The sequence below is a fragment of the Eurosta solidaginis genome, chromosome 5 (genome assembly GCF_040869045.1).
Source record: "Eurosta solidaginis isolate ZX-2024a chromosome 5, ASM4086904v1, whole genome shotgun sequence".
Classification (NCBI taxonomy): domain Eukaryota; kingdom Metazoa; phylum Arthropoda; class Insecta; order Diptera; family Tephritidae; genus Eurosta; species Eurosta solidaginis.
The window spans coordinates 159,835,949-159,853,406 of NC_090323.1; the positions used below are offsets into that span (position 1 = coordinate 159,835,949).

The window sequence follows — 17,458 nt, forward strand, 5'->3', positions numbered from 1 at the left end:
GGTTACAATTTACGAAAGCCAAAACCCGTTCTTGAATTGTAAAATTTGTTGCTTTCGAATTGAAATGGAGTTAGCGCAAAATGAACCTAGTCTGTTCAAAGTGACTAGCATCAGGCATAGCATCAACGATAATAGCAAAATACTTGGCTTTCTTGCCTTGATCTAATATAGTTTCCCTCACGTGCTTTCCACAAATTTCTATAAACTTGTTCTGAATGTCTGGGGAAAGATAATGAGCTTGTAAACGTTTGTGCTGCTGTTGTGAAATCCTAACTTTCTCCAAATTATCTATAAGTATCGGATCATATTGGCTTGTGGGATCTTAAATGCCCAAAAATTGTCCATCGTTTCGTTCACCAATATATATATATTTTCGCCTTTGACAGCTAGGCCTCTTTCACCCAAAAATAAAATAGTGTCCAAAATTCTATATAAAATTTCTTTCCACTTTTGAGTTTCAGTGATTAGCTGGTCATTGATAAGTGTATCAATTGTAGCCTCCTTTTGAATTAGATTTTGTAAAGATCGCCATTGAATATAACATTTAATGTTATCTTGAGTATTTTCGTGTGATGGCAGTTTATCGTATAGCTTCTTCCATACCTGGAATTTCGAATATACGCAGAAAAAATTTTAGGTCGATTTAAATTATTGGTGCTTAATAGACGACATGGTAGGCAATAAAAAGCATTGCTACTGGCACTCCACACTAACCAGTCACGCTCCACTTTCTGTCCATTTGGCAAGATTCTGTTTAACAAAGAGGTAGGAAATGCCTCGTCATGACAATCACGTGGAAAAATAACAGGACACTTTTGATTACCTCGACGAATTATTTCGTTGACTTCTTCAGATCGCAAAAACTCATTATTCACGGTACCGATATCGAAGTCGTTTAAATAATCTGGACTTTGATACAGAGTTGGTGGTATTGTTGGAAGACTTTTTGAAGATGAACCTTCATCAGTGTCACCACGGAAACTTTACGATTTCGGATTCATATAAACATACATTTTTGTTTGATGTTTTTATTGTCTCCTCACACATTTTTGTTTGATGTTGTTATTGTCTCCTCAGGCCCAGGCAAAAAATCATTATCAATATTCGTTGCTTTTGAAATTCGGCTTAAAATTTGCACATGGAACAACTAAAGACTCCCCTGAATTAAAAAAAATGTCTTAGTACCTCTAAATCGCGGGCCCCCTGAGAAACACATTTTTGTTTGATGTTTTTATTGTCTCCTCAGGCCCAGGCAAAAAATCATTATCAATATTCGTTGCTTTTGAATTTCGGCTTAAAATTTGCACATGGAACAACTAAAGACTCTCCTGAATTAAAAAAAAATGTCTTAGTACCTCTAAATCGCGGCTCCCTGAGAAACACATTTTTGTTTGATGTTGTTATTGTCTCCTCAGGCCCGGGCAAAAAATCATTATCAATATTCGTTGCTTCTGAAATTCGGCTTAAGATTTGCACATGGAACAACTAAAGAAAAATGTCTTAGTACCTCTAAATCGCGGGGCCCCTGAGAAACACATTTTTGTTTGATGTTTTCATTGTCTCCTCAGTCCCAAGTAAAAAATCATTACCAATATTCGTTGCTTTTGAATTTCGGCTTAAAATTTGCACATGGAACAACTAAAGACTCTTCTGAATTAAAAAAAATGTCTTAGTACCTCTAAATCGCGGGCCCCTGAGAAACACATTTTTGTTTGATTTTTTTATTGTCTCCTCAGGCCCAGGCAAAAAATCATTATCAATATTCGTTGCTTTTGAAATTCGGCTTAAAATTTGCACATGGAACAACTGAAGACACTCCTGAATTAAAAAAAATTTCTTAGTACCTCTAAATCGCGGGCCCCCTGAGAAATATATATTTGTTTGATGATTTTATTGTCTCCTCAGGCCCAGGCAAAAAATCATTATCAATTTTCGTTGCTTTTGAAATTCGGCTTAAAATTTGCACATGGAACAACTAAAGACTCTTCTGAATTAAAAAAAATGTCTTAGTACCTCTAAATCGCTGGCCCCCTGAGAAACACATTTTTGTTTGATGTTTTTATTGTCTCCTCAGGCCCAGGCAAAAAATCATTATCAATATTCGTTGCTTTTGAAATTCGGCTTAAAATTTGCACATGGAACAACTAAAGACACTCCTGAATTAAAAAAAATTTCTTAGTACCTCTAAATCGCGGCCCCCCTGAAAAACCCCGGGCCCGGGGGTATCCCCCATAACCCCATACCCCCTCCCTCCTTCCCTATCTTCGGACCTGGCCACGACGCAAATTAGAAGAGAATATCGGCCTAAAATTTCTTCTCTCTAGGTTATCGCGCCTTGTATTTATTTTAAATTTTTTATAGTAATTCAAGGTTCGATTCGAGCTTAAGGCATTTTATAGTAAGATAAAATTATATAGTAATATTTCAAAATCTGCTAAAAGCCGCCTCAGCAGAGTTCGTTGATAAAGAAAATCTTCACCGAAACAACCACTTACCTGTAATCGTTGCGCCCGTGCTTGATTACGCTCTTCAGAAGTCATATCTGATTTTCGACTTTTACGTCGTCGGCAATCGTCCTCATCATTAGCTGCTCCATGTGTTGTATTATGTTTGTTTTTGTTACTGCTATGAGCACCACCGCTACCATCCTTTTTGCCTTTACTAACGCTATGTTTTTGACAGTAGGAACGCAATTTAACACCATCCTCTGCATTGCCTTCCTCAATAATTGCACGCATCTCAAGACCATGTTGAAATGCGCAAGTCACATGATAGGCGGTTTTACATGTTTTCACAGAACATTGTATACAAGCACCGACACGTGCTCGACACAAAATACAAACGAGTGCCCAACGACTCGATGGAATGCTCGATATTTTTGTTATTGGTTCCATGCGATCAACACAACCGATGCTTACTTCGGGTATCCATAGAGCGCAGGAAACATGTGCCCAATGTTTGCCTGATTTGGTTGATTTCATGGCGCCACCCTTATTTGGGCAGAGCACACAGTCTGGTTTAATACCCATTGAACATGTCCGACAGAGCCATTGTCCTGGTATAAAAGAAAACAATATTTTGTTTATATTTAGTGTTTGTTCATTAACATAAAATACTTCTCATTATTTAAATTTTTTCTAAGTGAACCTTTGTAAGAGGCAAAAATCATTTAGAGGTTTAAATGCCAATCAAAACCAATGTGGGGTATGAAGTTAGTTTATAACACATTTTACAACTATTATTATGCGCTTTCATATATTTATTTTTTTTATTAGGTTCAAATCAGGGCTGCAAACCGCCTCGAAAATGGAAGTGTTTCGGTTCAGTGGTGCGAACTAGAGATATACGCCGCCGATAAACGCCGCCGCCGCCGCCGATTAGGGTCGTTTTTCACACACCGCCGCCGAATGTCAAAAATATCGGCGCGGCGGCGGCGGCGTCCGGCGCGTTACTATATTTTCTACTCGTTTAAGACTGTTTAGGCCATTTATTGTTCATGTCAAAAATTGGTCGGATATGGTCGAAAGTTGTGTCAACGGATGCGCATCACTGCCAGTTATAAGAAACTAATTGCGAAATTTAACTCTTTCTAACTGTTCAAAAGTTATATCGAGCTCAAGGCCTAACAATAATTATTTTATCATTATTATTGTTATAATATATTTTTTCTTAATTGAAAAAATTTTAAATCAGAATAAAGAAAGAAAAAATTTAGACAACTGCCAAAGCTCGTTGGGTTAATATCGAGCTCAAGGCCTAACAATAATTATTTTATCATTATTATTGTTATAATATATTTTTTCTTAATTGAAAAAATTTTAAATCAGAATAAAGAAAGAAAAAATTTAGACAACTGTCAAAGCTCGTTGTTACAAATCAGTAGGCCGATATAACAACAAAAATTGTTCAAAAGTTATTTAAAAAAACAGGCGCTTTCATTGTCAGCTTAACACGGACTTTGCATCACCCAATTCACCAAGTTATTAAAACAAAACACTAATAGAAAAGTTGTATATCTAATAAATTGTTATGCTCACTTTGCACATTTTTTTCAAAACACTAATAGAAAAGTTATATATCTAATAAATTTATATGCTCACTTTGCATATTTTTTGCAAAAAATTAATAATGAACAATGAATTCAGATAAACTGACCCAAGGCGAACGTGCTTTCAAATTGTCCTCAAGTTGTTAAAATAAGCAAATTAACCAAAAAAGGTGCCGATTTAAAAAAAAATTTATATTGCGATTGGCTGAAAGAATAAGCGAAATCAGTGACGCAAGATCCTTTAGTGGTTCTAAGGGCATACACACTCCTTTGAAATGATTCTTACCTCATACTTAAGTTGAGGATATATGTACGTCTAAGGGTTTGAAAAATCACTTGGGCTTACATTCAAACATCTGTTGTCTATTTGCGAAACTATACAATAGGGTCTGAAATGTTAATTTTGATTTTCACACTTAATCCTTCAACACCCAAGTCTCCCGGTTTGAGATTTCCTAAAGTTGGCGGCCCTATCTAAAACTAGTCCCTTGGAGTGAATCACATTGATTATAGCCTATCAAGCAAGTTTAAATATCACCAACACGTTACTGCTCCTTTTACAAATGTGAATATGTAGGCACATATATTTACCAGGTGAGGCTTTGTCCTTCGCAAAAACACTCAAAGTGGTGAAGGAAAAGCTTTCCCAAGACAGTCGAACTAAGGACCGTGTGTTCTACTACCCTAACGTACAACTTGAGGCGCCCTGTACCACGAGAGTCATGAGTATTAAAAGACCATTAATAGCAACCGTAAGTTGCCTTTGTGCGTGGCCGCCAAGGAGCCACAAATTATTTAAAGGAATTGTGTTCGCGACGATTATTAGGAGTTAACCCTAGGTGAAACTACGCTTTGCACGAGATATACAGACAAAAGTGTGACTATTTTATGTATCTCTATTTCTTTTCAGCAGACGCAGCAGTACCAATTCCAAAGACCGGGGTTAGGTTCGAATCCTCTCTGGAGTAAGCGAACGAGGGACAATCCATCAGCAAGGAGCTACTCCTGAAAATTTTTGAACGGTCTGCGAGATCTTGAAGCATAAACTCCGGATCTTTCCGAAATGGCCAACACGTTGATTTCCTTAAATACATACAAACAAAACCTTTCCTAAATATTATTTTTTTAAATAGAAAAATCAAGCTTTTTAAAGTAAGAACACCGACGTAGGGCGCCCACGCCGGTATATAATAGAGCCTACGCCGCCGCCGCAGATAACCTCTAGTGCGAACCTCTATGGCAAAACTTGAACCGGTTCATGAACCTATTCGCGGCTACCTCTGAACCGCCGAACGGGTTCGGTTCAAGTGGTTCAAACGTTTAATACTAAGTTTTGATAGTATACAAAATTTGAAATTCGTCACTTGGGATCTGTGTGCAACCAACCATCGATATGTACCTACTAAGCATACAAATAAAATACAGTTATTGAGATCAAATCCATGTATGTATTTATTTATAAAACTTATCAAAACGGTCTGTTGATTATTATAAAATGTAAGGATCTATCTATCTTTATCTATGACTGTACCTATAGGGAGTATTTACAACGCATATATTCTGCACATAAGAACGTAGTCGTATTTTTAAGAGAAGAAAAACTATTCAATTAGCTGCTTTCAATATACATATAAAACATACCCACTAAATTTTAGATGCGAGATTACTACACAACCTAAAAGATATTCATGAAAATGTAAATGTCTTCTTAGCTTTTCTTGGGCTTATAAATGTTGATGTATGTACGGTTATGTGAAAAATAATATGGTCTCCCTTTAAAACCGTATTGTTCCCAAATTATGTTTATTTATTCGTTTTTAATAATTCTAATTTAAAATATCGTTTTAACTATAACACAAACTATATATATATACATTTCACAGCTTACACAAAGCTCCCAACAATTAATGAAATTTTCATCAGTTTTCCAGACTTATTAAAAACTTTCAAAAAATTTCTGTGTGCAGTTTTGTAGCTCATCTAGCTGTAGTGTAATGATGTGCAAGTTTCAGGAGGGTGTTACCATTTTTTCCATTAACAAAATTTCCGCATTAACAAAATTTGTTTTTATATGGAAGATATGGGCAACACCCTCGGGGAAAATTTTTTTTTAAAAGACTGCACATTCAAAATTTTTCTAAAAAACTGTTTTAAAAACTTTCGAAAATTGATAAAAATTTGATTAATTGAACTTAAAATTTTTTATAATTTGTATGTATGTGGTTTGTGTTATAGTTCGGACTATGTTATAAATGAAAAAAATGTTATAAATGAAAAATGAAAAAGCTCTTTCATATACAAAGTTGTTATGCACGGGGTTTGAACCCATTTTGTAAATTTGTTTATTTTTTTACAAGCTTTTTCCCACAGGCGCAAACAGTAGACGCTATTACTATCAAAAGTGACAACTCACGGCGTTGCCATCGATAAAAAATGTATGCAATTTTATCTTAGAGTTGTATTTTCAACCAAAGTGGTGAATTAAATAAGTTAAGTAATTTTTGTTGAAAATTTTTTTTTGAACCGAACCGAACCATTTTTTTGGGTGGTATTCGGTTCGGTTTTTGTAGTTAAGAAAAAAAGGGTTCGGTTCGTGGTTCTGTTCAAAGCCCCAAAATAGCGGGTGGTTCGGTTCATGAACCGGTTCGGTTCGAACCGGTTAGCAGCCCTAGTTCAAATATGTATTTTTTTATTTAAATTTAAAATAAAAACAAACCTGATGGAATCGCTGTAATACCATAACATGCCTGATGTACACAAATATTGCAATTATCACAGAAAACCATTTCATTTGCTTCCTCTGAGTCTGGTGATCGACACACATCGCATATAACATTTTCATCATACTCAATGCCAAGGCCTTCCTCATTCTTCAGGATCACCTGTATTTGTTCCCAACATCGTATCTGTACACACATAAAAATATATATTTGTTTGAGTACTATGTTATGTAAAGATTTGTATATACACATATTAAATGCAAGAAAGTAACAGCGCACCTCCAGTTCTTCGATGACGCGCTCAAATTGCGTTTCCGTTATGGAATAAGCACCATATTGCTTACGATCGGAATTGAGTAATTGCAGCCATGATTCATCGACCGGGTCAATGTCGTAGGCACATGTATTTTCCGCTTGCGCAACCACATTTGTTAGACAATGCAACTCGCTCGAGTAGGTATCGTCTTTGGTTATACGCAGGAAGCGATTTTTGGGACTAATAGGAGAAGAAAGTATTAAGCATATTAAATTTGCATGGGTAACATGTAGAACTTACAGTTTAAAGTCATGCGCAGGCGGCACTATTGGTTCTGATAGCACATAAACGGATGGCTCTGGCAAAGAGTCAGGATTGACAGGCACCTGCACGCCCTTCTCCCACTCTTGCTTCCATTGATCATTTACAATGAGATACTCGTAATTAGCCAAAGGCTCTGAATCCGGCAATTTCATTGCACTTATGAGATCCTTTCTGTAAGTGAAGGAGAAAACAAATTCAAATTTTAAATTTATATGCATCGCTAAACCATATAAAACTTAATTAAACTTATAACACTTTTGTAAAAGGATAACATTTATTTAACAATTTACAATCTAATTAGCCGACTACCGCAGATACGAATTTATTAATGATTTTTTTGAGGTATGACCTTTTCAACAATGTTTCTCAGCTACATACGTCCTTGTTAACATGGCATCTTATTTACGATCTTTCTATTAGGATATGTCGATATGTAATTGTTTGTGCAAAGCAGCGGATCTACTCGGCCGAATGTCAAAGATATGTCGTCGGCTTATATTCAATACCCTCTATTAGCACAAACCCACTTTTTTAGGAGCGCAAAAAAACCGGTTTGACAGCTATATTTTGAATTCCTTATATGAAGTATCCCATTGGGTTGTGAGAAACCCTGTTGGGTATTCAGAACAGTTTTTTGTTCTCAGCTCAGTTTATTTGAGCTTTTTGCTAAACGAATGAAAATTATTTTTATTAAAAATATTGCTAATGGAGGGGTTTTTGCAGAGCAAAGAAAATAATCGCTTTTATACCCAGCTGTACTTGTACACAGAGTATATTAACTTTGATTGGATAACGGTTGGTTGTACAGGTATAAAGGAATCGAGATAGATATAGACTTCCATATGTCAAAATTATCAGTAGTTATCGAAAAAAAAATTTGATTGATACATGTCCGTCCGTCCGTCTGTCCGTCTGTCCGTTAACACGATAACTTGAGTAAATATAGAGATATCTTCACCAAATTTGGTACACGAGCTTACCTAGAGCCATAATAGATTGGTATTGAAAATGGGAGAAATCGGATGATAACCGCGCCCACTTTGTATATACATATATAACATTTTGGAAAACACAAAAAACCTAATTATTTAGTAAATAATACACCTAGAATGTTGAAATTTGACGTGTGGACTGATATTGACTCTTGATAAAAATTTGAAAAAAAATTTTTAAAATGGGCGTGGCACCGCCCACTTGTGATAAATTCAATTTTAAAAATATTATTAATCATAAATCAAAAATGGTTAAACCTATCGTAGCAAAATTCGGCAGAGGTTGCCTTTACTATAAGAAATGCTTTGAAAAAAAATTTACGAAATCGGTTAAGGACCACGCCCACTTTTATATAAATGATTTTTAAAAGGGTCGTGGACGAATAAAATAAGCTACATCTTTGCAAACAAGAGCTTCATATAAATGGTATTTAATTTCCCAAGTGGATTTATAACAATAAATAGGAAAAACTTCAAATTTAAAAAAATTGGCGTGGCACCGCCCCTTTTATGACTAAGCAATTTTCTATGTTTAGGGAGCCATAACTCGAAGAAAAATTAACGGATCGTAATAAAATTGGGTACACAAATTTTCCCTATAGCAGGAAATATTTCTAGAAAAAATGGTCGGTTAAAGACCACGCCCACTTTTATATAAAAGATTTTTAAAAGGGTAGTAGAAGAAAATAATAAGCTATATCTTAGCGAAAGAGCTTTGTATCAATAAAATTTTTTTTTCTATATTGAATTATAACATTAAATTGGGAAACACTAAAATTTTTGAAAATGCGGGTGGCACCGCCCCTTTTATAACTAAGCAATTTTCTATGTTTCGGGAGCCATAACTCGAAGAAAATTTTGCATATCGTAACAAAATTAAAAATAAAATAAATGTAAGGCGCGATAGCCTCCGAAGAGATCTAAGGCCGAGCTTCTCTTCCAATTTGCGTCGTGCTCCTCTTCATTTTCCCTACAAATTGGCCGGACGGGACCTACATGTTTTATGCCGACTCCGAACGGCATCTGCAAGGCAGATGAGTTTTCACATAGAGATTTTCATGGCAGAAATACAGCCGGAACGCTTGGCAAACACTGCCGAGGGGCGACCCCGCTTAGAAAAATTTTCTTCTAATTGAAAAACCTTATTTCTAAAATTTTGATGTTGCTTGGTGTTAACCCAGGACATACGGTGTGGTAGGCGGAGGACGCTACCATCACACCACGGTGGCCGACGTGACCAAATTGGGTACACATATTTTCCCTATAGCAGCAAATATTTCTAGTAAAAATGGACGGGATCGGTTAAAGACCACGGCAACTTAGATATAAAATAAGTTTAAAAGGGTCGTAGACTAGAATAATAAGCTATAACTTAGCAAAAAATAGTTTTGAATCAATGATATTTCACTTATCAAGTTTTATTGTAAGAGGAAGTGGGAGACATTTTTTTTAACGGGCGGTGCCACGTGTTATGTAGAAAAGTAATTTATCTGAAATGAAATGTACAATTGAAGCTCACGCTGAGTATATAATGTTCGGTTACACCCGAACTTAGACACCCTTACTTTTTTTATCTTATCTTAAATCTTATTTTCATTAAAATAGCTGATAGAGGATATTGAATATAAGCCGACAATATTTTTTTATTAAAGTGCTAAATTATTCAATAAATGTACGAATTTATGAGTTCTATATCAAAACGCACGAATCTGAAATATATTTATTCTTAAAGGAGAAGAGATAGACCCACCAATAAGTAACCCGAAATAATCTGGATAACGATCTGAGCTAATTTAGCCATGTACGACTGTCCGTCAGTCTGTTTTAACGCGAAATAGTCCCTCAAATGTTGAGATAACTTGATGAAATTTGATCGGTGGTTATATTTTAGTCTCCGGTTAGACTTTTGTCGGTACCAACTGGATCGAACCACTGTAGAATACAGTACAACCGATTTTTCATAAAAGAAGTTTTTTTGTCATACTTCCTCCATTTATCAGATAGAAGCTTCAAATTTCACCAAATTCGGATAAAATATATAAATTTTTTTTTAGTTCACTTGTTTGTTTTATCTAAAAGAATATATACTTATGTACATACGATAGATAGATATGCCAGCGAATGCTAATTCACACGCACTCCCGCTCTCACTTCCTTTCTCACTCGCACTCTACTGAACCCCCTCATACATATATGAAATCTCTATAACAAATTTTGAAAACATTTTTCAAATAAATGCGGCGATGAAGCGAATTTAAATTTTTCCTAAGGGCGTGGGACAGCCTGCTTTTCCCAAAAAAAAATGTCTTAACCATCCTTGAACCATAACGAACGAAACAAGAAAAAATTTAGAAATCAGTTAAGCCGCGAGACTAACACACAGCAATTTATTTTTATATACATAAAATAAATAAATGTAAGGCACGATAACCTCCGAAGAGATTTTAGGCCGAGCTTCTCTTTCAATTTGCGTCGTGCTCCTTTTTAATTTTTCCTACAAATTGGCGGGACGGGACCTACTTATTTCATGCCGACTCCGAACGGCATCTGCAAGGCAGATGAGTTTTCACTGAGAGCTTTTCATGGCAGAAATACACTTGGAGTGCTTGTCAAATTGTCTTCTAATTGAAAAACCTTATTTCTAAAATTTTGATGTTGCTTTGACCGGGGTGCGAACCCAGGATCTTCGGTGTGGTAGGCGGAGCACGCTACCATCACACCACGGTGGCCCGTAACGAATTTCGGGGAAACTCCGCTTATTTGAAACCTTCTTCTAACGTTCGTATCGCTAAACTGTTGAATAAATCACTCCAATATTAAGTATTGCAAACTGGTCTTTATTTACATTATTTTGGGAGTAGTACTTCACAATTATACTTCGCAACCAATAGCGTGTTTAAATCAAACTGATTGTTATTACTCAGCTTGCGCTGCTTTTATACTCTCCGTGTCTCGTCCGCATATTTCTCCAAAGGTCTACACGTTTCAACTTCTAGAACTCTTGTAGCTCATGCTTGGTTACGAGCTATATACGTCTATATTTGTAGTTTATAGCCATATGCCTGTGTATGTGTGAGTAACTAATTCGCCTTTTCAATGTGTAAGTTTTTATAGATCCGCCAACTTATGACTCAACACAATAACAATAGCCCTTTTTCAAATACATGGGAGCTTTCTGTGAAGTTAGTACACCAAGTAGGAATTTAGTGGCTTTATTTTATAAGAGCATGTAGATTAGTGCTAGTGTAATGAATCTACATAAAATAAATCCACAACATTTAATCTACTTAGTTAAATCTGTTAGTTAGCCATCTAGTTTATGCCTTTTGTAGACGCTTAAATTTTATTTGGTGCTTCTATCCAAGGATGGTCCCTAGGAATGATACCAGCTCTAGGTAAAAATCGTTATCTCAAAAATTAGTTCATGAAAATGAAAATAATCTCGAAATATGTAAACTTGGCTTAAGATGTATGGATATAAATTTTGAATAACGCCCCAGCTCACAATTTATCTCAAAAGCGCCCTATTTGATAATTCGGTTTAAAACCGCACTATCTCAGAATTTAATTCAAGAACGACACATCTGAGCATAAATTCAACACATTTTATCATAAGATTGGGCGTTTATGAAAAATATTCTGAAATAGGGTGTTTTTTGTAAAATATTTACAGATAGGGCGTTCTCGAAACGGCAGCCGAGATAGGGTGATATTCCACTCAACAGTAGATATGTAGATGCGCATCAGAGTTGCTATATTTTTTACAGTCTGTAACGTAGCGTTACAATAGTACGACCCCCACTGAACTCTTTTTCGCCGACGCCTGAGACCCCCACTGTAATCCTTTTTCGCCTACGCCTGAGAGTATACATACATAGCACATAACAGGTAGCCAACAGCAGCAGTTACATACCCATGCATTCGAATGGCATTTGGCGACAACAATAATATATATATGCAATTCACTGAGCCCAATTAGCGGTTCATTTCTCACTCGCATCATAACAGAAGCAGTATAAAAAGAATGAATTTGCTGTTGGCACTTCGTTCCTCGCAGGATAGTTAGAGAAAGTGGTTGCTTTATTAAGCAGCCCAGTCACTCCTCCTGACTAGCTGAGTGGAAGGGGTGCTGCCTTAGCACGGGTCACCCTTTGCTTGCGGGGACAACGGGTCGCCGCCGTTATGGTTTTCTCGCCCGTGTCCCAGCTAAGTAAGGAGCGGCTCGCCGCCTTATGGATACCTCACCCCTTCCCCTCAGCTAAGGCTCCAGCCGACCCGGTTCTGCAGCTGCGTAGCGTGATGTCTTCGGGTCCAGTTTCTCCTCGCAGCCTACGAACCGGCAAGGACAAAGCTGGTGCACCGCTCCCCGGCACCTTGCTTTAGTGTGCGGACATGACCATCCGGCCCTTTTCCCCTCCGCCCCGGCTCCGGCCGTAGACCGGTCCACCAGCTAAAGGGACTACCGCTGTGCCGCAAGGTGCTCTTCCCCTCAGCCCACAGATCGGCCCACGGAGTTCCGGCTGATACAACTCCGCGTCCATCCCTGCCATCGTGCGGCTCGACCGTTAGCCGCCGTTACCTTACCCCCGTCCAGCCAGCTCGCTGGTGCCGTCACTGCGTCCATACCGCTACATCCATCCGTCCGTTAATACTGTCCGCCATCCAGCCGCCGTGCTAATCCCGCCACTGCGCCGATAAGGCTGAACCAATCCGTCCGCTAATACTGTCCGCCGTCCAGCCGCCGTGCTACTCCCGCCACTGCGCCAATGCCACTGCACCAATCCGTCCGCTAATACTGTCCGCCGTCCGGCCACCGCGCTGATTTCGTCATTAACACATAACTACTGTTTTCTTATTAAGTGGGGTTTGTGGGACCTCTACTTGACCCTGGATTGACTGAGTGCTACCTCTGCCTTCGACAAAACCCACCTCATAAGTCTCACTCCTTTAAACAGTAATGCAAAGGTCAAAAATATTACACATAAATCTTTGTCTCGTTGGAGATAATTAACGGATAAGCTAAGAGTTATCTAAGAAGACTCAAAAATGTATATTAAATTTTTTGTTTTCTAGTATCAAAACCCGATACTCCTATATTTGACGATATCTCATACCAGTTTTGATTCCGATTTCAAACGGTGAATGTGTGTTAGAATTTTAAATATGTGACGATCTGCGAGGAAAGGTCCCTAACTCGAAAAAAATCAGTATTTTTTTTTTTACGATTTATGTTGTTAGTTTTATGGTATCGGCCAAAATGTGGACCAGGGTGACCCAGAACATCATATGTCGGGTACCGCTAATTTATTTATATATGTAATACCACGAACAGTATTCCTGCCAAGATTCCAAGGGCTTTTGATTTCGCCCTGCAGAACTCTTTCATTTCCTTCTACTTAATATGGTAGGTGTCACACCCATTTTACAAAGTTTTTTCTAAAGTTATATTTTGCGACAAAACCAATCCAATCACCATGTTTCATCCCTTTTCCGTATTTGGTTTAGAATTATAGCATTTTTTTAATTTTTCGTAATTTTCGATATCGAAAAAGTGGGCGTGGTCATAGTCGGATTTCGGCCATTTTTTATACCAAGATAGAGTGAGTTCAGGTAAGTACGTGAACTAAGTTTAGTAAAGATATATCGATTTTTGCTCAAGTTATCGTGTTAACGGCCGAGCGGAAGGACAGACGGTCGACTGTGTATAAAAACTGGGCGTGGCTTCAACCGATTTCGCCCATTTCCACAGAAAACAGTTACCGTCATAGAATCTATGCCCCTACCAAATTTCGCAAGGATTGGTAATTTTTTGTTCGACTTATGGCATTAAGAGTATTCTAGACAAATTAAATGAAAAACGGCGCACCATATCATAACTGGCGTTGAATGTTGACATAATTTACTTATATACTGTAAAGATATTCAATTTTTTGTTAAAATTTGACTTTTCAAAAATTTTTTTTTAAGTGGACGTGTTCTTCATCCGATTTTGGTAATTTTTATTTAGCACATATATAGTAATAGTAGTAACGTTCTTGCCAAATTTCATTATGATATCTTCAACGACTGCCAAATTACAGCTTATGATTACGTTGGCGGTTTTCGAAATGGTCCATCGCAATATGCCAGTAAATGTTTCTTTCTTTTCAGTTTCTCTTAGAAAAAACATAATAATTGAAATTCAATTATTATAAGCCGGTGTTAAGCTCATGAATTCTTAAATATAAGTATAAACTGAACACACCATTAAACAAACATACAGCTTGCAAAACTTTTAAATTACCTTCTTTTAAAAGTGGGCGGTGCCATGCCCATTGTCTAAAATTTTACAAATTTTCTATTCTGCGTCATAAGGTCATCCGACCTACCAAGTTTCATCGCTTTATCCGTCTTTGGTAATGAGCAGCGGTGGGCACCACTACATTTACACGGTTACCAAATTGAGCATGTGTTAGTAAACACGAACGCGTAGCGAGCACGAAAGCAAAATCAATTATTTATTTAGTTTGATTTCAATGCTTGAACGGTGAACACGTGCCACACGCACTCTTTGGTACTCTGTTTTAAGCGCGCGTGCAACACTTCCTCACTGTACGACCATCGAAATCAAACTAAAAGAGCTGTCGTTGATTTTGACGAAGTAGCCATTGTGCTCTCGCTTATCGTATACATATATGGTCGCTTAGCAGGTGCTAAGCTCACGCCCACCCCGGGTAATGAGTTATCGCATTTTTTCAGTTTTTCGAAATTTTCGATATCGAAAAAGTGGGTGTGGTTATAGTCCAATATCGTTCATTTTAAATAGCGATCTGACGCGGACGCACATGGCTCAATCAAATTTTTTTTCGATACTGATGATTTTGATATATGGAGCCTATACCTATCTCGATTCCTTTATACCTGTACAACCAACCGTTATCCAATCAAAGTTAATATACTCTGGAGCTCTAGTCTGGTGGAAGGCGCTAGACAAAAAGAGTAATCAGCAGACGATCGGGAAGGTACAAAGGCTGGCATGTCTGGGAATGTCAGGCGCCGTGAGCAGCGCACCTCAGGAAACGCTAAATGTCATCTTTCACTTGACGCCTCACAAGTGTTCGTGCAGGGACTAGCCGCTAGAGGAGCTGTACGACTAATACAATCCAACATGTGGAAAACAGCTAAGCACGGACACGCGACGACTCTGGACGATATGACGAAGGGGCAATTAAACGGAATAATGACTGACCTAACATCCAAAACAGACCAGATCACAGGGGACTTCCAGGTTCGGAACATATAATATCCTTCAAGGGAGGAATGGGGAGTAGGCCTACACAACGGCAGGGGCATCACAATATACACCGACGGCTCGAAAATAGAATAGGGAACTGGAGCTGGGATGTACTCGACACATCTACAGCTAAGCCAATCATTCCGAATTCTTGACGCATGCAGTGTATTCCAAGCCGATGTCTATGCCATAGACAGAGCGGCAAAGCTGCTCCAAGATAGCCCGGTCTCCAACACCGACGTAACAATCTTTGTTGACAGCCAAGCCGCATTAAGGGCATTAGAGTCCAACATGATAAAATCGGACATCGTGCGGAGGTGTAGAGCCTCTCTGGCTTCTATAAGTCATCTCAATGTCTCCCTTTGCTGGGTCCCTGGCCACAGCGGCATTGAAGGGAATGAACTCGCGGATGAGATGGCTAGGAAAGGTTCCGACTTAGACATAAGTGAGGTGGACAGCTCCTTCCGACCGCCGCTGAGTTGTCTCCTAGGGAGAATCGACGAATATGAGAACAGGGCAACGGATTTGCTATGGACCAATAGGGTTGACCGCGAAGTCTCAACGTCCTTATGGCCATGTTTGGATAGGAAGGGCACCAGCTTCCTTCCCAAACTGAACAAATCTGCGGTGAGGGTACTTACGGGTGTCATCACAGGTCATTGTGCTATCGCACCAATGCTCCGACGGCGAATACCAACAAGCTCCCTCTGCAGAAGCTGTCAGGATGAGGAGGAAGAGGAGTCGATCTACCACTTTCTCTGCCGATGTCCGGCGCTTCAAAGAAGAAGGCTTAGATTTCTGGGGTCACGCTTCTTCGACAGCCTGGGGAAAAGCAAGTGGTTCGTTGTTGAGGACCGCTAGGAGGTAATGGGGCTAAACGAATTTGCCGCCACCCTGTACTTACTGAGGGCACTCACAATGGACAAAAATGTCTCCGAGTGGAAGTGTGGGTATCGCCCACGCACGCCATCTTAACCTAACCTAACCTAATATACTCTGTGTGCAAAGCACGCTGAGTATAAAATTTTTTTCTGCACAGACTGTTATTTACTTTATTTACAGTTATATACAGTTATCTACTTTATTTAAATATACTTTATTTTTGAAATATAATTTTTTTGTCCAGGACACAAAACACACGAGCAATATTTAAGTACTGTGCGGACCAAGAGAGTGTATAGGATCTTCGTGAGATAAGGATCGTTAAACTCTTTGGCTCAATGTTTAACAAAGCCAAATATACCCGTTGCTTTATTTACGATGGATGAAATATGCATATTAAAATATAGTTTTTGGTCGAAAAGTATGCCTAAATCATTAACGGCAGATAATCGATCCACAGGTGTAGCATTTAGAGTATATTGTGCCAAAAATGGCTTTACTCGGTGAAAATTCACAACCTAACATTTTGAGCAGTTTAAAATGAGTAGGTTCGCCGTACACCAGCTCTGAAATTAATCAAAAACAAATTTAAGGAGGTTCCGACTAAACAAGTCCGAGGGCAAATATGTACGGCAAAGTTTTACGTCATCCGCATATATAAGAGCCCGGGAATGTTTAAGTATTAGTGGTAAGTCATATATGAAAAGGGGAAAGAGCAATGGGCCCAAATGGCTGCCCTGAGGTACACCAGAGGTTACATTGATTAAATTACATGTAATATTTGTTCTACAAAATGTTTTCGAGTCCTGTTTGTGAGGTAGCTTGCGAGCCATAATAATAATTGCCTACTGTGTGAAGCTTGTGAATCAGTTGCTTATGGTTCACAGTCAAAAGCTTTCGGTGCATATCACATCCGTTTGTTTTTTATACAGGAAGCCGTCCCTTCCTCCAGTAAGTTGGTGG

General features: G+C 38.2%; 1 protein-coding gene across 10 annotated transcripts in view; it reads right to left on the bottom strand.

Moving 5' to 3' along the window:
• The window catches only part of rno (rhinoceros), an 83,873-nt gene that overhangs the window by 36,588 nt on the left and 29,827 nt on the right, over positions 1-17,458 (bottom strand). For all 10 annotated transcript variants that reach the window (XM_067792404.1, XM_067792402.1, XM_067792397.1 and 7 more), the window contains exons 4-7: positions 7,325-7,519; positions 7,048-7,264; positions 6,765-6,954; positions 2,496-3,055 (exon numbers count right to left, since the gene is read on the bottom strand). In XM_067792404.1, coding sequence (XP_067648505.1) covers positions 2,496-3,055; positions 6,765-6,954; positions 7,048-7,264; positions 7,325-7,519 — 1,162 coding nt within the window. The remainder of the gene's footprint in view (positions 1-2,495; positions 3,056-6,764; positions 6,955-7,047; positions 7,265-7,324; positions 7,520-17,458) is intronic.